Raw genomic sequence first — 19,602 nt, 5'->3', positions numbered from 1 at the left:
CTGCTGCAATTGCATGATAGATGGCGGTAGTAGCTGCCTGATAGACAATACACCGGAAGAAACGACAAACCGGGACTGATACACGCATCGCCAACGCCCTCTATACCTCGAAACTGGTACTAAACGAATAATAACAATGGTAGTGCACGTGCACTGTGTTCGTTGAGAGCGATACTAGTCACTCTTAGCATGGGTTCCTTTCTGACGAAATGTAAGGAAATAAATATATTTTCGAATATTAATTTTAAATTACCGGCTTTATGATTATAAATGTAAAACGCCGCCATTTCCCGATTTCGGTCAAAAATATAAAACCCATTAAAGAGTGACGTTGTAAAATGTGTACAGTCAGATAAAATATTTACTTTGGTAATATTGAATCTGCTAATATTTTGAAATACTCGCAGCATTGGATTATTATTTTTACAACTCTGTGATAAAATTTACTGAAAAATTTTGTGACAGCATTTATAAACTTTTTGTAACACTTGTTAAAAATTTATTAACAAGTTCTTTCTAACTTATTCTTATTATTCAAGTTTCTTCGTAGAATACTAAAGAGATCATTTTAACAGATTGTCAACACAACGGTTTTGTTTTTACTTGCGCGCTATAAAAAGTGAATTATATATTTGGTACCATTTTTATCTTAGCAATAATATTCTAAATTCAATGATTGTGTATCGGAAGCCTACTTTAAGTCTTCTTTCCCTTCTCTATTCTTATAAGGAAAGTATGGGTAAGGGATTTGACTCCTGGGGAGATGTATAGGAAGTGGAAATATCATTTTCCTGTGCGTCGATCCTCTGTCGCTTAATGATAGACAGTGCATCTGTAGTTGCGGATGTCTATGGGTAGTGGTCGCTTCGCTACTTCGGCAGATTCATGTGGCCGATTACTGGTTTGCCACCTTATAATATAAAAAAAACAATAGCAAATTCAAAGCCGATCATAAGTATCAATAAATATAACAGAAAAAATACTAGTTGGTTGCTTTTTTTAAAAACACTATTATTAAAATTGTAGTAAGGTTGTAGAGAGAAAATTATTCCAATATCTCAATATCAGTATAATGAAAGACTCAAGCAAGCTATTCTGTTAGAACCTGGCTAACTTGAGCTCTTTACAGTGTCAAAAGCTTTCTACGGAAATACCGGAGAGGAAAATTGCTTATGTAACGACGACTAGTTACTTTGCAGCTGATTTCTCTCCAATAGTTTTACTTATTCAAATTCCATGGATATCCATAGAGGAGTTGATGTCCTAAATTCGAAGAGATGAGCAAATATCAACTATATCAGTGGTAGAGTCCGCAACAACAATATCTGTTGGTTGTACGAATGGGCTGGCTCAATAGGTGAAAACCTATTGAGCCAACCCATTCTACAACCTACTACGATCTACTACGAGCTACTACGATCACACAGAAGATAGGCGTGAAGTGGAAGCAATTGCGAGATTCTTTTGATGAGTGTGCGTGCCGGACACCTAATGTTAATCCATATTTTCTCCTCACCATTGTCTTATCAAGAAATAATGTTAGGGGGAAGTGAATTTGGCGTAGGTCGGAACGCATAGGAAGGAGAAATATTCTCTTTCTGTGCGTTCCTTTCTTCGTCGACTAAGGTAGACAATGCATCTGCAATTGTAGATGGTTTACCTGTAAATAATCCTAGAATCTAGAATTGACACTATTGATACAGTTGATTTCTGCCACAATGTTTTTCGAATAAACGTTTATTTGAAATCATTTTTTTATTTGCGTCACCCTATTCAGTGTTTCAAGATAATACAATGATCTCGCGGGAGAACATTTGATACAAAAAACTCCAACCTGAGTGATAAGGGTACGTTTTGTTTGTGTTATTTTATTACTATCGATGGTGAAATATAAAAGAATATAAAGTCGCTTTTTGTGTTTATATCATTACGGGCGAAATAAATATTAGTGTGTTTGATACAAATTCCTATACGTTGTATAGAAATTCAAGCGTTTCTTAAGTATAGAGCATGGACAGAGAACGTGATCTTTAAGTTAATTAATATAACTTAATTAGATTTTAATGAGTAGTATAAATATAACGGCAAGTAATACTAATCAGAATTTTAGTTAGTAAATAATTCTGTTAAAATTATAAAATTTGGCAACAAGTAAAGTAGAAAAATAAATGTCCGTTGTAATTTGGGTCGGATTGAATAACGTCGTATCTGCGGTACCCACGACACTTTCCCATAAAAATCATCCTTGTAATAGAGGAAGAAATAAAGACGGGGAATATCGATTCCGACCCGGGCAATCAAGGAAATTGAAAGGTCGCGCGCCCCCGCCCGGGTATGCACCTTTCCGTTACGTTGTCTCGACTGGGCATCCGGGTATCCGGGCATACGTCATGTCCGCCCGCGGCTCCGCTTCGATCGGGGAACGATAACGCGATTTACACCCAGCTCTTTTGGGATTGTTTTAATAAATCGACCGTTTGGGGGTCGCTGGCTCGAGAGATTTATTCTTTGTAGTCGAATCGAATCTACATATTTAAGGTGATTTAGGCGTCCATTGTACATTAAGAAATGGCATAAAGGCCGACCGAATAGTAAGCAATTCGAAAATCCAACATTTTATTTAATCGCATTAAATATTTATATGTACTTTTAAATGTAATTACGAAAAGATACATTTTATTTATAACTAGCTGTCGCCCGCGACTCCGTCCGCGCGATATTAAAAAAAAAACTTAACACGTAGCCTATGTGTTCTTTCAGACAATATTCTACACCGGTACCAAATTTCATCAAGATCTGTTCAGCTATTCCGGAGATACCTTCAAACAATTATCCATCGATCTAAAAACATTCGCATTTATAATATTAGTAAGATATGTATACAAGTAGCATCCCATCCATAAAGACTGCGTACAAGGTATAATTTTATTATCTGTCACAAATATTTAGATTAACACATAATTTCAATTTTAATAGCGAATACTGTTCTAAACCTTACTCATATTATAAATGCGAATGTTTAGATGGATGGATGGATGGATGTTTGCTTGAAGGTATCTCCGGAACGGCTCAACAGATCTTGATGAAATTTGACACAGGATGTAGAACATAGTCTGGAGGAACACATAGGCACACATATACACATACCAATTAAGTTATTTTTAAAATTCCGCGCGGACAAAGTCAGTATTGAATAAATTCAAGCCAGTAGTTTTAACAGTATTTACATATTCGGGTTTGCAAATTTACATACGAAATATAATGGAACTATTTCACCTTAATAATTAACCAAACAAGCTCTTGTTAACAAAACATTTCGATATGAGCAAACAACAATAAAGATCTCCTTATCCCGTACCCTATTAGGATCACGGTCACAATTTACGACTCGAATCGGCGAAAGGGTCTCTTGGCTTTTAGCAGTCCAGACTCCGTACTAAATATGATTTATGCGCTTAATCGGATAACTCGGATTACGGTTTATATCCGGTTGAATGTTTGAACACTACGACTGAGATCAAAGTGGTCCGAACCGGGTATATTTGAAAAATACACAGAGACGAGAATGTTAGCACAAACGGTATTAGTATCGCTTCTATAGTGCAAATTGACTTAGTGGAAGTCTACCGTGATTTGAATAGAGTTGAAATAAAACAGTAGGAACAAGTTTTATATTCCATCGTCTCACATATTTTCTTTCTTAGTATGTAATTAATATTTGGCTAGGGCATGTTCTAAGCTAACGCGTGCTATCATTCGGCCATTTTACTACTTAACATCATGTGGTCAATCGCTGGTTTATTCATTGTAAAAAAAAAGTTTATTAACATAAGAAGATGATTTTGACAGTGGAGTCTGACTAAGTGTCTCTCATTAGGAATTCGATCTACAGCCTTGCGTCTAATTTTAGCACAAATGACTAAATCTTGAAGTAAATTTATATCAGCATAGTTTTGAACTTGTACTGCTGTTACTAAAATTTAAACTTTCCTTCTCGAGTTATGCCCTCCATAAAGCAAGCGTTATTATTTCATAGACCCTGCCAAGATTTGTGGCTCAATATGAACTTAGAAACTGTCTTAATAATAGTAATCAAACCGATCCTCAATAAACACATCAGGGCTTCGGAGATCCCCATGCGGGGTCTGTCTGCAAGATTTTAGGGATTGTAACATTGAGCAAATATTACTTTATACGCGCTTCATTACAAGATAATGGCTTATCTGACCTTTGGTTAAATCATGTGGATAACAACGAGATTGTACCCAACTTCAGGTTATAAGTAAACTACTCGAGGGTGAAAATTACATAGGTATTGTTTTGTTAAAGTTTTTGATCTTCATTTCGATTAGGATGCACCTTATTTATATTTTGACATTGCCTTTTCATTCAAAAGATTGTCAAAACTAGCTTTTGGGCGCTTCACTTCTTCCGTGTGGAATTAAAAAAGATAAAATTTCTAATTATGAATTTCGTCCAAGTCACTCATTGATACTGTAGCTTTCTTATCCAGTAGTTTTGAGTAATACATTACGTACAAAAATGCAAATATTGTCTATTTGTAATATTAGTATTAAAGCTTTAGATCAGAGATTAGTTTATCTTTTAACAAACATTAATATAAGTAAAGTTTTGTACCAACAAATATTACTGCACCGTACACATTGTATATGTTGAAAATCGATAATCGATTACAAGGACACGAGAGAAATGAAATGAGCCGGTAAGTGAAAACGGACTATAAAAGCCAACTGGGGGCGAATTATGAAATATAAAGCTGTCTCAGACGGGGGTCCCGGGGTAGTTGGTACGAGGATTAAGAGGGCCTTGCGTTAATCCCCAGACTGAGTTCAAATTGCACATTCCCTTACAATAACGTTACAAATTCAAACGCACCTGTTGCCAAATTAGAAAACTTTAATACGCAGTCACGTTTTGACTATTAAACATTTTTTTGCTGACAAATTCAGAAAAATTACAACGGTTTTGAGGGTGAAAAAGAAACGCAGTCGTGTGTGAAGTGAGATTAAGTAAAAATGCTCATTCGAATATAATGCTGTGATAATACCCAGTTTTGCGTAGACAAGTCATATTTTTTTAGTAAAATAAATACAGTCATTATAAAAATTGAAATTAAAGTATAAGAGTTTTTATCTTTCATAGCCTAACAAAATAAAAATCCTAATTTGGGGGCGTTTCAATCGGCTTCCTTATTACATTAATTTCTAATGTTCGCAAAAAATAAGTTACATATTTTTCCGTAATATGGTGTGGGTTTTTATATTTCTGGTCAGGCTATACAAATGACTTTTTACATTTGATACTTACATACACAAATAATATAAGAACACAAGTTGAACTAATTGTGTAAACTAAAATAAAAATAATAGAACAATTCTGAAGCAAAACAGTTTAGTCGAAAACTTATACATCTAAAAACGTAACTTTCACCTCATAAATGAAGATGGACGTTCGGATATCGCTAGGAAATCGATTTAAGCAGAGCATATCATCTGTCAGTTGCGTCAGTTGTCAGGCATGCGGCTGTCAACGTGTTTGAACTGCACCGGATCGTTAGTGTGTGGTCATCAGTGCGCCTAGTAAGAATATTTGTGGCAATCGCCATCGCACGCCATCGACAAAATTTGTATTAAAATTAGTGCACACTTGGTATCCATAAAGTACACCAAAAATCTCATACTAATCTTACTAATATCATAAATGCGAATGTTTGGGTATACGGATGGATGAATGTTTATTATAAGGTACAGATGTAGAACATAGTCTGGACAAACACATAGGCTACTAATGAAGTTTTATTTTTAATTCCCGCGGACGGAGTCGAGGGTAATAGCTAGTTTTGACATAATTGACGATGATGAAACGAAGGGTATTGTCGAAAATATTCGTGCTAGACCCACTAAGCATTTGCCTATGTTATGTTTGTCAAATAAATGTTTGAAATTGATCAAAATGTTTATTTACATGAGTAGATTAGAATTTAAACTGCTCTTTAGCTAATAATAAAAATGTTTTTAATTTGTAATAATTTTAATTTAAATGTTTAAATAATTATTTACGTTGAAACGATTGCTTTTAACTCTTTGACGATGTTTAGTTACGAGATTTAATTTGGAATTTAATAATTATATTCAAAGTATCGAAAGACAGAAAACTAACAAACATAAGCCATCTCGAAATGCATTGATTTGTAAAAGATTACCAACAAACATCTCCAGAAGAATTGCTCATCCCGACCACTCAGCGAGGGTGGAATCAAAAGAAAACGTAGCGCTCTTGGCGCGGGATTGAAACGTCTGCAAAGGTTTACTAAATCGCAGGAATCCCCGAGCAAATAATAATGACGGCCGATCGACGAACCTCCCTTCGACATAATTCAAATTCTTTGAAGCAACCTTGCCTCTAATAATGTATCTTTAGCTCCTTACAAATACATCCTTATTACGTAAGACTTAAGTGTTAAATTGCAACGATAGATACAGAGTTTACCTAAATAAGTATTATGGATATTTGTTAGAGTGGAATTATAGACTGGCGTTGTTCGAGTAAAAGTTTGTAATTTAAATTTTATTTCTAGTAAACAAATTTTACTAAGGTTACCAAAAAACACTCATGGACAAAGTATTAACTCCTGTATTACTTAACCGGGATTGAAGATTTTTTTTACAGTAATCAAATTTTGACAAAGAAATTAATTTGTTTGCTTGAAGCCGGAACTATAAATATAACGTTTGAAGAACAAAACATGCATGCATTATAGCAATCATATATATGTCAGTCTATATAAGGGAGACAATGGTCGAGGTCAGTCAACCGGCCACCGTTGCTCACGTGAGAAGACTAATAACACACTAATTGTGTTACATCGCGACGCGTATAATTAATCATATAATTACAAGGCGCTATAAGCGGTCGAAAACGCCCCATGAGAGGCAAGGGGACTGTTAGTTTGGTCACAAATTATGCTGCGACTTACCCTTTAAATTATAGCGTACGTTTAAATGCCAGCAAAAAGGTCAAAATATATAAGTTCTCGTCACACAAAATGTTTGTACATATTTGGCTGAATCAGCTGATGAATATTTTTGTAACTCCTATTAACATGTGTGTTACGATGCTTTGTTGTTTTCCTAAAGTTTTCGGTTTGTTATATGCACTTTGATTTTTATATCGCCATATAAGGGGGTAGCACTCTATCCTACTACATTAATTGTTGGTTTCTGAGTCCAAAATCCTATATATAGTCATATCATTATCTTTGACAAAACAGAGACAACCTTTATGTTTTATATAGGGATATACCAACGATAAGTCCAGTAAGTAAAACATATACTTTTTCAAATTAAATGGTTGATGAGACGTATGGAAGACTAGTAGGTACTAACTATGACACACTCTACGGAAAAGAGCAGGTTAATAACGATAAAGTAGGGTATAATTTTAAATAAGTTAATCTGAATATCGTTTCTAGATCATTGGACAACATTATTTCTGTACACTCCAACACTTCAATCGAAACAAAGTACCAGATAGTCTATTTTCCAGTGATAAGCACTCCATTTGTATCGCACGTCCGTTTGTATATGCGGTCGGGTAAATGAGACCACTATTTTCGCTAATGAGGCATCGCGATGCGGCGGGCAGAGTGCTACTAGCGGCTACAACCGTGTCTATTAGACAAATTGCACACAATTTAAACAAATTGAATTCAACTGGACATGTTTTGTTTAATTTAAAACACGATCGAAAAGTTCGTATGACGTCAACGAACACTCTCCTTTCTCTCAGAGGAAGTTTGACACAACTTACGCCTGTAACCCAGAGGGATAGGCAGAGATCACAGACCTCGGTTGTGGTCAAATGAGCCTCCGCAATCCATTTTTTGCCATCTCGGGAGACGGAACATGACGGGTGGCGAGCCGCGTCGCCGTCTTTTTCACACATATGTGCGGGTTGCATTATGATGTTTTCCTTCACCGTACGAACGACGGATAAATGTACATATGTAAATAGAAAAAAGAAAAAAACATTGTTGCATGGTGGAATTAGAACCCAGGACCTCCAGATTGCAAGTCAAGTGCTTAATCGCTGAACCACCGACGTCTCTAGTTTGACTTCTATTATCTGATCAGTCACAAATAATTTCATTTATTAATAAACAAATAAATAAAAGCACATCAAAAGTTATGTTGGTCATAAGAAGGAATAGCACACATATTATTTTAATAAACTACGCCACATTAGTCTTACGAATCCATACGTATCAACAAATCCAAAGACAAATAAATGATGGGAGACTTCATGATGTATAATAAATTATCTATGAAATATGGTACGCAATAAATATGAATCTATGAAGACATCGAGTTTCGTTTTCATTATATAGGCCGCCAAATTAATTGACCGCATATCGAATTCCTAAACAAATTTCCACAAAACGTTTTTGTAATATAAGTTTATAATCATCCGTTTTACTCGAGGGTTCCGTATTTGTTTTTATTCTTCGACTACTTTTTAATGTAGCAACCAAGTAAATTTTGTATCGTCTCACCGGCCAGTACTGTCAAAAATTACTTCTGTTAAATTGTCGATACAGCTTTTGCAATAATTTATATACTGAAGATGGATAATAATTAGCAGGAGTTATGTTAATTAAATAATATCTTATTTCAATCTAAGGAAAAGACCCAATTCAGAATGAATCAATAAATGCAAACACAAAGGTCTAGAATAAAAGTATGAAGATATTAACCACAAAATTTACGATCAAACTGCAAACAAAGTCCTGCACATACGGTACCCCGATAGCGTTTCCTTCCCTAATGGAGCCGGTCAATTACTTAAGACCCGAGTAGACTCGATCATAAATCCGGACTATCGATCAAAGCTTGCCCGGTCACTGGCGGCCACACAACACCCGGTTGAAATATAGCTTTTCTATTTTGTGAGCTGCAGTGAACCGGCACCGGATTGATTTATTATCCGACTATAAACTTGCTTACGGACGATTAGTTTTTTTTCACGAAAGCAAGCTTCCTACCAAAATGTTCGCAAGTTGACGTGGTGAATGACATGTACGTCAAAAGTTAAACGATCGGAAAATTAAGACAAATTTGTTAGGAATGCTGACGTTGAATATTGGTAACTTTTTAATTTTATATCTTAAAGAGGAAAACGAGCAAGCGTCCACCTGAATACGGCCAAATAGCGAGGCGATTGCTGCCCATTGACAGCCGCAACTGCAGCTGCGTTGCCCACTTTTAATCGACAGAGCAGGGGACGTACTCAAATCCACTTCCCCTTCCCACATCCTCTCCTTATAAGAAAGGAGTGGGAAGAGAAATGGGACTAAAATTAGGCCACCGGCACGCACAATCATCAAACGAAAAGCTGAAATGCTCTCTTCACGCTTGTCTGTGTGGTCGAGATACTGCACCGGTCGACAAGGCCCATTTGCGCACCCAACAAATATTGTTGTTGCGGGTTCTACCACTGTTAAAAAGTATGAGTGTTATTTGTCTGTCACAAATTAAAAAAAAATTACAAGTTATATATCTATGGTAAAGAAGTGATGTTCATGAAAGATCACACTTATTAATTAGGCTGTGAGAGTAACATGGCCCGTGGTATAATTTATGAAAAAATATTCAGCGTTGACCTTTCCCTAAGAGAAAGAAATGAGATAAAAAGGGGCGACAAGATTATTAAGATCGTCACAAAACGATTTTAATTAAAACTTGGAAAAGTTTAATTTTTGACAATAAAATGTTGGAAGAGATGTTGTAAAATGCCGACGAAGCGATTTTAATTATGGATGAATCTGCAAATTTTATAACGAACATTTTTGCCTTTTACGGACTGAATTATTAAAGGACTTTCGCCACAATTAGGATAAGGTCACGAGGGTTCGGGTTTCGAAACTATGCAGAAAATCTCAACTGAAACATTGTCCACACAAACTTCGGAGATCCACTTTAAGCGTCTGGAATTTAAAGACTAACCCGAAAAATATGTCGTAACTATTCAGCTTTGGAACGTAAAGTTTTAGCCTTTGCTTGTAAACAACTTTTATTACGAAATATTTTAAAATACAAAAAAAAAACTATGTTATAACAAAGGATTTTATGAATGTGATGTTCAATGATCCATTTATTATATTTAACTAGAAACTTTTTGCTATTAAATAAATATGAAATAATGAAAGTGATACCGTCCGTCCGTCCCGTCTTAAAAAGGACTCAGAGGGACTAAAACGAGTTGTAATTGTTGTACAGAAATTCAATACTTCTGAAGTTATAGAGGGCAAAATTTACATTTGTCTACTTACTGAAATTAGTGAACCAAATTTAATTCCCAATTCCAATTAAAACTTTTCAAGGCGACTTAAATTCGACTAAGCAAGAAAAAGACCTGATCCATGTTAATCGTTATTCGATAAAAGTCTTCAAATGACAGAAAAAGAAAAAAAAGTCGACAAAATGGGTCACTACCAGCCAGTGTTCACTAATTTAGGTCGGAAAAGTTTAATCGAGTCGAAATGGCGGAGACACGCCGCGCGCTCGTTCCCGCGTCATGATAATTGGACGCTTCCGATTTGCTGCGGTGCGCCGTTTAACTGCGAGCGGCAATTAAATGGCGGCAAAATTTGACGTACTAGTGACGTACCTGACAGCTCTTTGTCTTTTATACGTTGCAAAAAAGTACTAAAGATGTTGCACTATGATGATTTAAGAATTCATTTTCGTACCAACTTATCTACGAGTTTTATAGCAATACAGTGTTATTAGTGTTTTGTTGTTGTTCTACTCTATTAATTTTTAATAGATATTAACTTATTATTATATTTACTTATTACTTATTATTAACTTGGTTAATTCATAAAACAACCACCCCTGTGAACCTTAACAATTCTTTGAAACCAAAAAGTACTTGTAAGGAAAAGCGTGTCTTATTCCATTATAATCAAAGCCTTATAAGCTGTTGGGACTAAATAAAAATACCTATTAAAGGTCATTCTTTCTGTTTGGATAAATAAATGAGAAAACAATGCGAACAATCGACAAATAATTTCTTCCAATTTGAAGGAACATCGGCCGCTCACTTCTCCGCTACTTGCCCCTCTCCTGTGTGAGGACCAAATCAATTGGGAGAGAAACCCCCGTATAATATAATAGGAATTGAATTATCGCCAAAGATGAAGTTGAAGGACGCTAGGGATGCTGCATTGACTTTTCCGATCTCAAATCAAAAAAAAAATTGTATACTTCGGGTGCTACAAAAGTATAACAACCGTTGTTGATATTTTCAACAAAGCTGTCTTTGTCAAAAAGGCATTACTGTTTATGGAAAAAATGTTTAAGGATCAAATGAAAGATGACTTTAACTTAAATTAAAAGAGACATTGACATCTGCTATCATCATTTTATCATCTTTTGCTAAAGTAAAACATCAGTTAGTCTAAAAGGACTATAAAGTATGAAGTGTATTTTATAAAATCGTATACCGACAGTAACAGCCCTAGAACGTGGGGGAAAATAAGACGTGCGCCGTCGAATGAAAGAATCAGTAATTCGATTGTATTCGCTAACAATCGATGCGATACCGAATGGGATGTTTGTTCGCGGGACCCGCTAACGTAATAAACGAAAATTGTTCTAGAAATCGACAATGCAACAGGTCCATCGTTACATTGACGGTTATGTTACATCGTTCCGATGCGCATCTGTAGAAAGAATGGAATGGAAATCAATTTGAAACAATTTGAATCATCTATCGTTACGACTCTCAACGATGTTTACTGAATAGGGGGAAGCTGTCATTGGTAATAAACGTTATGTTTATTTGATAAATCTATACAACTATACTCTATACATATTAATAAAATTGAAGTGTCTGTGTTAAATATCGAAAAAAAAAATATTTCGTACACATGGTGCATTTGCGTAACTGATAACGAAAAACTTTTGTCTGTATGTCTGTACGCAAGACCGCGTTTGTTCCGCGTAATCTCCGGATCGGCTGGACCGTTTTGGACGGGACTTGGACGATAAGGTATTTGATGCAAGCGGGCATATTATAGGCTACCTTTTTTTTAATTGCGCTGACGAAGTCGCGGGCAACCGCTTCGAAAATATTCAAACATAGTATCTGTCACATACACCTGAGGTTTCAAATTTAAATAATATTTCTGTAGACATAAAAAGGCCATAGGTAGACTAAAGAATATATATTTACGCTTCGGACAACGGACTACCTTGTAATATGTTAGCTGAGAAGTAAATAATATAACTATGTATATTTATTAGGCTAGAAATAAATAATATAAAATAGATAAAACTTTTATATAAAACATAAAGCGAAGTTTAGTAACAACGACAAACAAAAGTTAATTAAAATCGTTTCTTATTTAATAAATCAAACAAAACAAATTTGTAGAAAGGTTTCCAACAATGAAATTAATAACTAATTACATTGTCTGCGATGGCGAGCTCGGATTGCGTAAAAACCCCAAGAATTGAATAAAATTGTAACTTAATTTAACTTCGATTTCAAACAATTCCAAATTGAAAATTAGGAAACTTTTGAAGCGAAGTAATTTGTGGCAATTGGAATACGATTTGACGATATTTGACACGTAAGAAAATTAGTTAATCGAAGTGTTGAATCTTCATATTGTTACAATTTGAAGCATATCAGTGTGGAGATGATAATAAACAAAGGAGTTGTTTCAATGAATGCTACCACTACATAGGTTATTTTGCGTATAAAAAACTTGAACTCAGCTTAATAATTCCAATACATAAGTAGTTCAAGTACATATATATTTGGATTACGCAATTGTTTCATCATACGTAATTCCCAGTTTTTTTCATACAATATTCATAAATGTATTACCAAGATACATTTTAACTAAAGTGAAATGAAGCAATTGCGATAACCAAAAACATAAAATTTAAGTCTAGTGTCCGGCAAATATCTTGCGAATAACTCAATGCATTTTAGTCTTCTACTACAATAACTACGTCAATATCAAGTTATTTACCAGTCACAGAAAACATTACCAAGGATACTTACCCCGCTTAGAGTTTTGATATTGTGCAAAGCATCCTGTGCTTTCAATGCCGCTTTCCGCGTGAAAAACGTCACAAAACAGCACCCTGTAACAGAAGCGCACACTTACGTAACATGTACACACAGACAATCACTAACTATATCTACATACATAAATCACAATTCGCCACATATCAACATAGCTATTTTTACATAAAAACATAATTTTAGCTTACATAAAATGAAAAAAACAGGTTCTGTTGTTAAAAAAATAATAATAATAAACTTTTATTGCCATTGAAATAAACTTTAAAACACAATGATTCACAATATTCAGTGATGGCAAAAGGGGGTGGCTCAGCTTCGCCAACACCGGTTAGGTTACAGTGTCGAGCTGGTTTTCAGCCATCCCCTCTTCCCAAGATGATAAAGGGAGAATAGATAGTCGATGGTCGCTGTACACTAGTTTAAAAAAAAATACTTACGAAAAAAAAAAACTTAAGAAAAATAACAAATTACTACTCAATTAAGTGTATCAAATCACAATTCAACCAATAACTGAAAGTATGTTTCATATCCTATTACTATTTCCGACCCCAAAGACCCAATTATATTTACTATTTAACAAAGAATAGATTACATTAAAGATAATGATGAAATCAGTACGAATATTTTTTTCGACGCATCTATTGTTTTTAAACTTGTTTTTCATGTTGGTATTTTGTAAAGCCAGTGTTCGTTACAACTTCAATAACATAACCTATACTAGAGTTATTAAAGGTTTAATCTTCGCTATAGCCATTTCGTAAAAAGTCAGCCAAAGTATTCGTCACGCAAACCTCATTGCGTGCGTGTTCGACGGGAAAATAGCATGTTCGAGCTAATCAGTTTGCACGCCACCGTCACTCTGGCAAACTAGCTGAACTGAGACTTTACCTTTGTCTCTTATAAAGTTCACTAGCTCACTACGTAGGTTTGTGAAACTAAAATCTCAGTCTAAAACGTCATCCCCGTAATTATCGTTGACGAAACAGAGATAACAACATGTTTTAAACGGAGTTTTTGGTCTCAGAAACCCACGGATACACTCGATTTAGTAGTTGTTATTCAAATGTCAAAATAGTCGATCATAAATAATGTTTTTAAATATTTAATCATATTTTGTATAGGATTAAAAGGCACTAAAAAATTCATTGGCTAGTAACTATGGACATGCGTGAAATTTTAAAGTTTACAAAAAGTTTATTTGAATTATTAATGAAAAAAATTAATGAAAATACAAATATGAAAATGAAAATATGCCAATCATTTTGATTATTGGTCTGATCACGGCCGATGAGAACCGTCCATTCTGAGTTCAACTTAAAATGAAGTGTTTTTGTTTGAAAGATTGCTTTTCCTGTTATCGAACCGTCTGATATGATATTAAAAATTCATTGTTAAATTTTGAATAACATAATATTTATTAGTGGTTACCATCTCGACACCATTTCATTGGCATTGAAACATTGTTATTAAAATTTTTAGTTAACTATCTACCGTTGACATTATGTCAATAAAATTGTCGACAACAATGTCTTGCTTCAATAGGTCTTTCTATTTATAAATAACTATTATTCATTCTGTTTAAAAAAAAAGCACTTACCGTGGGTTACTGAGAACAAAATACCCGTTAAAACATAGTTATCTTCGTTTTGTCAAAGAAGTATTTAATACAGACATTTTGATTTCAAAAACCCACGGTAAATAAAACTTGTGTCTTATGTCTTAAACATTCATAATAATCAGTAATTTGTAATTTAAAATCGTAGCACAAATTATCTTTTCTAAGTTAGAGGAGCCGTATTCTGAAGATCAATAATACTGAATAGCGGTATAATATTCGTTCGAGACAATTTATCGTGACCTAACAAAACACTAAAGCAACTGAAAGTCCCGGGCGACCAATTGCGAAGCGATCTATTATAGGGGGAGTTCCGTTAATTTAATTCAGTACCGAGAACAGGAGACGAATGGCGGGGATAAAGCGAACAGCGACAATGTGAACTTTGCATTGACTTAAAAATTATTTTACTTCAAATTTGATAGATGATTTTGGCGACAGTAATTTTTATTAATGAAAATCTACATTGTATGTAAAATTGATCTTGTAAAAATTTTAATCTTTTGTATTCCTTGAAACCGTACACGTATGATTCTTTTAACATTAGTATCAAGATTATAACTAGCAAGACGAGATGTATATAGTTTTAAGTAAGAGCAAATGAAAACAGGAGCGAAAAATCAACACTTTTAATAAAAAGACAATTTTCTAGGATTCTAGATCTAAAAAGGATATAATAGGAGTTGTCTAACACTTATCCCAACAAAAAAAAAAACATAAAGTCAAGATCTTAGCGCAACCAAAACAAGCTGAGACAACAATTAAATAACTCGGTGACGACAACAAAATAAAACATAATAATGTGGACGAGACAATGGTCCATTGCTGAATGAGCCACGCTTGGGGCAACTGGCATCGCCCATGGCACTGAAAATAAGATACGTTTTCGCATGGCAGCGTACTAAAGGAGCTTTCTCAAACAAAAGACGCGTAACAAAGCATACAAAAATGTCAACATGTACGCTCGCCTCTTTGTTGGAATGCGAAACAATGATGCGACGGCCGACGTGTGTGTAAAGGCCCCTTATTAAACTAAGCGAAAACTATAATTATAAATGATAGTGTTAATTCGGAGGTGATAATTCGGAGGACATTCTAAATCCATCTACGTTTTTTTTATAGATTATTATAATTTCAAATCTTCCATCACCAACCAGGGTAACTAGGCTGAAGGTGAAGTTTAAGATTATTTACATTTTCACATTAGTTTTAGAAAGTGTCATGTTGATATTAGTTACGTACCTTTACTCGCGCCTGTCATCTTGTCCCGCAGCACGTTGATCTGGTGCACTCGGCCAAACTCCTCGAACATTTGCCGCAGGTCGTTCTCGTCCATACTCCGCGGCACTTGCCCCACGAACATCTGCAATTAATACAACAAATATGTCAAATATACTGCATTAGAAGATTACGAAAAGTTATTTATTGGTATTCCCCTTAACAATTTCAAAAAAGCTCCGAGCTTGCGCTAGGTCATTGCTAACGATAATAATTAAATTACGAAATTCAAACCTACGGCCACATGATCAGTAGTCTTTAGGCCGTTGGTATCTACATCAGAATGTGACGTCAAAAAAGGTGGGATAGGTAAGAAAAAGAAAGTGAGTTAGGAATCAAACAAAATAACTAACATCTGAAAATATAGGTAATCTATTTATTTATAAAAAGAAAAAAACTCGATGAAACAAATTTTCACTACATTAGCCTCATAATGAGTCAGCGTCAGCAAATGTGGCGGGTGGAAGAGAAGGGGTTAAAGCAATCAGCGGTTACACCGGCGCGCCGGCAAACGGCGGCGGCGCAGCGGCGAGCGGTCGCCTGGAACCTTTTTAATTACGCCAATATATCACTTCATTTGCGAATTTTCAAAGTTCGCACTCATTTAGCTTGCACAGGTAACTTTCAGGGAGTCGCATTTGCGGTGATTTCGCTACTGAATAGCGACCGAATTGGCTTCACGGGGCGATGGTTTGAATAAGTGATGCGGAAATTTTATTATTATCTTACTTCATAACTTTAGTGGAGGGAAATGTGGCTTTAATGTAGCATATTAATTAAGTTTAAATTTTCATAGCCCTATGATTACAGTAAAAGAAAATCTCCCTTGAACGAGGATACTTTGATCAGATATGTGTGTTCTTTGGTACCTACTTTTGAGATTGTATAGAGATAAAAATATTGGCGTAAAACCAAGTGACCATCATTTTCCGTGAAAGTCCTTCGTTTATTTAATACTAGCTTTGACCCGCGACTCCGTCCGCGCGGAATAAAAAAAAAAGAAAACGGGGTAAAAATTATCCTATGTCCGTTTCCTGGTTCTAAGCTACCTGCCCACAAATTTCAAATCGATTCAGCCGTTCTTGAGTTATAAATGGTGTAACTAACACAACTTTCTTTTATATATATATAGATATATAGATTAGTTATTAATAATACCCTTTGCTCTAAGTATAACATCACGTGAATCATTTGATGTCACAATATATTACGTATCATAAACATACACTTTGGATTATTTCTTTCACGGTTAGTGACCTGAAACGTATGGGCAATTTGTTTGACGTCAGCGGAGAAACATTGATAATATATGATAAATGTTGCTCATATTCCGACGGCCAGAATATTTTCGACCTTAATGCGAGAATCGCGTTCCCATAACAGATAGGCTTATCTTCGAAACACCTTACAATCTAGGCCACATGAGGATAGGTACTTGTTTAATAGTGTAATGCCAAGTCCTACAGTGCTTTTGATACTGTAATGATAACTGGTTATAAAACGTAGCTGGCATAGTTAATGTTCTAAAGCGCTTTAAGTTCACGCTAGTATATACAACTTTTAGTTTATTCAGCGTCTCGTCAATTCCATTTGGATCCATATGCTACATACTGAGACTTTTCAAAAGATTACATTAAACTTTTTCTATTACAAGGTGGCAAGCGACGACCTGAATTCGTCAAAATATCGAAGCGACCGCTGGCCATAGACATCGGCAGTAGCAGATGCGTTGCCTACCTTTAATCGACCAAGGAGGGAGTACAGATATAGAATATTTCCCCTTCCTATACATCTCCTTCTCTGTCAAATCCACTTCCCCTTCCCAACCCTACTTCTAAAAATCTGTTGCTTATAAGAAAAGTGGGGGGAAGGGGAAGTGGGTTTGATTTGATTTCTTATAAGAAAAGTGTGGGAAGGCAAAGGGGACTATATCTCCGCTACAGATTTTTTATTTTTATTATAAAGGTATAGGAAGACCAAAGAAAGTATGGATGGATTGTGTGAAAGCGGATATGCGTAAGAAGGGGGTGAGTTCAGATATGACGGCTGATAGCTGATATATGGAGGAGTAGTACATACTGTGCCGACCCTCCATAGGGATAGGGGCAGGTTGATGAGAAGTTTTCAATGGATCATTAAATATATAGTAGTTTCCTTTACCTTAATGTAATCGGGATCTGGCATTTCGGATTTCTCGTCATTGTTGTTGTTGTTTATACTCGTGTTGTTGTTATTGTTGCTAATGCTCATTGTAATCCCACTGCAACAAACATGTAACATTTTAGACACATTATGATTACACATTACTTTTTAAAACAATTGTAAATTACAGTACCTATTTAAATGAAATGCTACAAAGCTTGCTATCAACTATTTTAAATATAGACAAAAATTACGTTGGTTGTACAATTTTTTTTATATCAATAGGAAACCTGGGATTTTCTCTTGTTTTACAGTGCGTCTTAACTAAGAATCTTTCGGATAACTACAGCCCTACGAATGTGGGTTATGTAAAGTGTTTTTACAAAAACCGTTGCAAAAACCAATTTTGTAACTTCCATTGATGTTGATAATTGTCGTCATATAAGCTTTTTTAACGCCATAAAAATAAATTATTATTTCTTATCTCCCTGAGGTTAAAAAGAAAAACAAAGATACGATGACTGGCTATCGAGCCACGAAACCCACCCTTTATAACTGTTACAAAAGATTTGTTGCTTACAGTAAAAAATTATAAAATAACAAGATAACAATAACTAGATAACACAAAAAAATTCATCCGCAATATTCTTATTTTGAATAATTGCTTATCACTAAATATCTATTCGTTGCTAATCATAAATATTTCAATAATAACATAACATTTTACATATATGGTAATAAAAATGTTGAAAACCTGAAGGAGATAAGATCACCTGTTCTCAATATTTATTGCTAATAAAAATAGTAATATTAAATCTTATTTAAACATTACAATATAGGCAGTAAAAAAATTAGTTACCTGACCTAAAATGAACGTTAAATTTTTAGGTTATGTACCTTATTCGAGTGTATTTTGTTCTCCAGTTTGCGTACACGCCGCACTTGTTTGCCATCGCGTTATCACTGATAAGAGCATACATCGCTCGATTAAGGCACTCCTTATCAGGCCACGTATCAACGCGATCAACGCATATACCGCGCGACGACCAACTACTAATATATTACAATCTATATCGTCATTTTGTTTCCTACCTACGATTTCAGAGTTCATAATGCATACTGAAAGGTGCATGAAAAATATTGACTGCACAAGTTATGTACAACTAAGTTCACGCGCCGTGATGGTTGGATTAATTTAAATTTGGAATAAGATAATACATATAAGTATCTGTTAAATTTTCCGGTTAGTTACTACAGTTTTGTCACGTAGCTCAATGGTTAGTAGAACACAAAATTTAACTAATTGTGATCTAAATGAAATATTTTTGTCTTAAATCAAAATTAAACAAAATATTTTGTATTCATGTTATTCAAATTAATCCGATATAAGAATTAAATTTTTATTGGAAGTACATTTTTATTTGCGTAAAATGATAAACAAATAGCTC

At 34.8% G+C, this 19,602-nt stretch overlaps 1 protein-coding gene across 7 annotated transcripts in view; it reads right to left on the bottom strand.

Annotated features, from left to right (window-relative positions):
- LOC106719498 (CUGBP Elav-like family member 1) overlaps positions 1 to 19,602 on the bottom strand; it is a 290,801-nt gene that overhangs the window by 81,942 nt on the left and 189,257 nt on the right. For all 7 annotated transcript variants that reach the window (XM_014513849.2, XM_014513848.2, XM_045678509.1 and 4 more), the window contains 3 exons: positions 18,173 to 18,272; positions 15,977 to 16,097; positions 13,096 to 13,178 (listed from right to left, as the gene is read on the bottom strand). In XM_014513849.2, the coding sequence (XP_014369335.1) occupies positions 13,096 to 13,178; positions 15,977 to 16,097; positions 18,173 to 18,272 (304 nt within the window). The remainder of the gene's footprint in view (positions 1 to 13,095; positions 13,179 to 15,976; positions 16,098 to 18,172; positions 18,273 to 19,602) is intronic.

The sequence above is a fragment of the Papilio machaon genome, chromosome 7 (assembly GCF_912999745.1).
Source record: "Papilio machaon chromosome 7, ilPapMach1.1, whole genome shotgun sequence".
In the NCBI taxonomy this organism is placed as follows: Eukaryota; Metazoa; Arthropoda; class Insecta; order Lepidoptera; family Papilionidae; genus Papilio; species Papilio machaon.
Note: the sequence above shows the minus strand (reverse complement) of the source record. Positions and strands in the feature narration are given on the sequence as shown.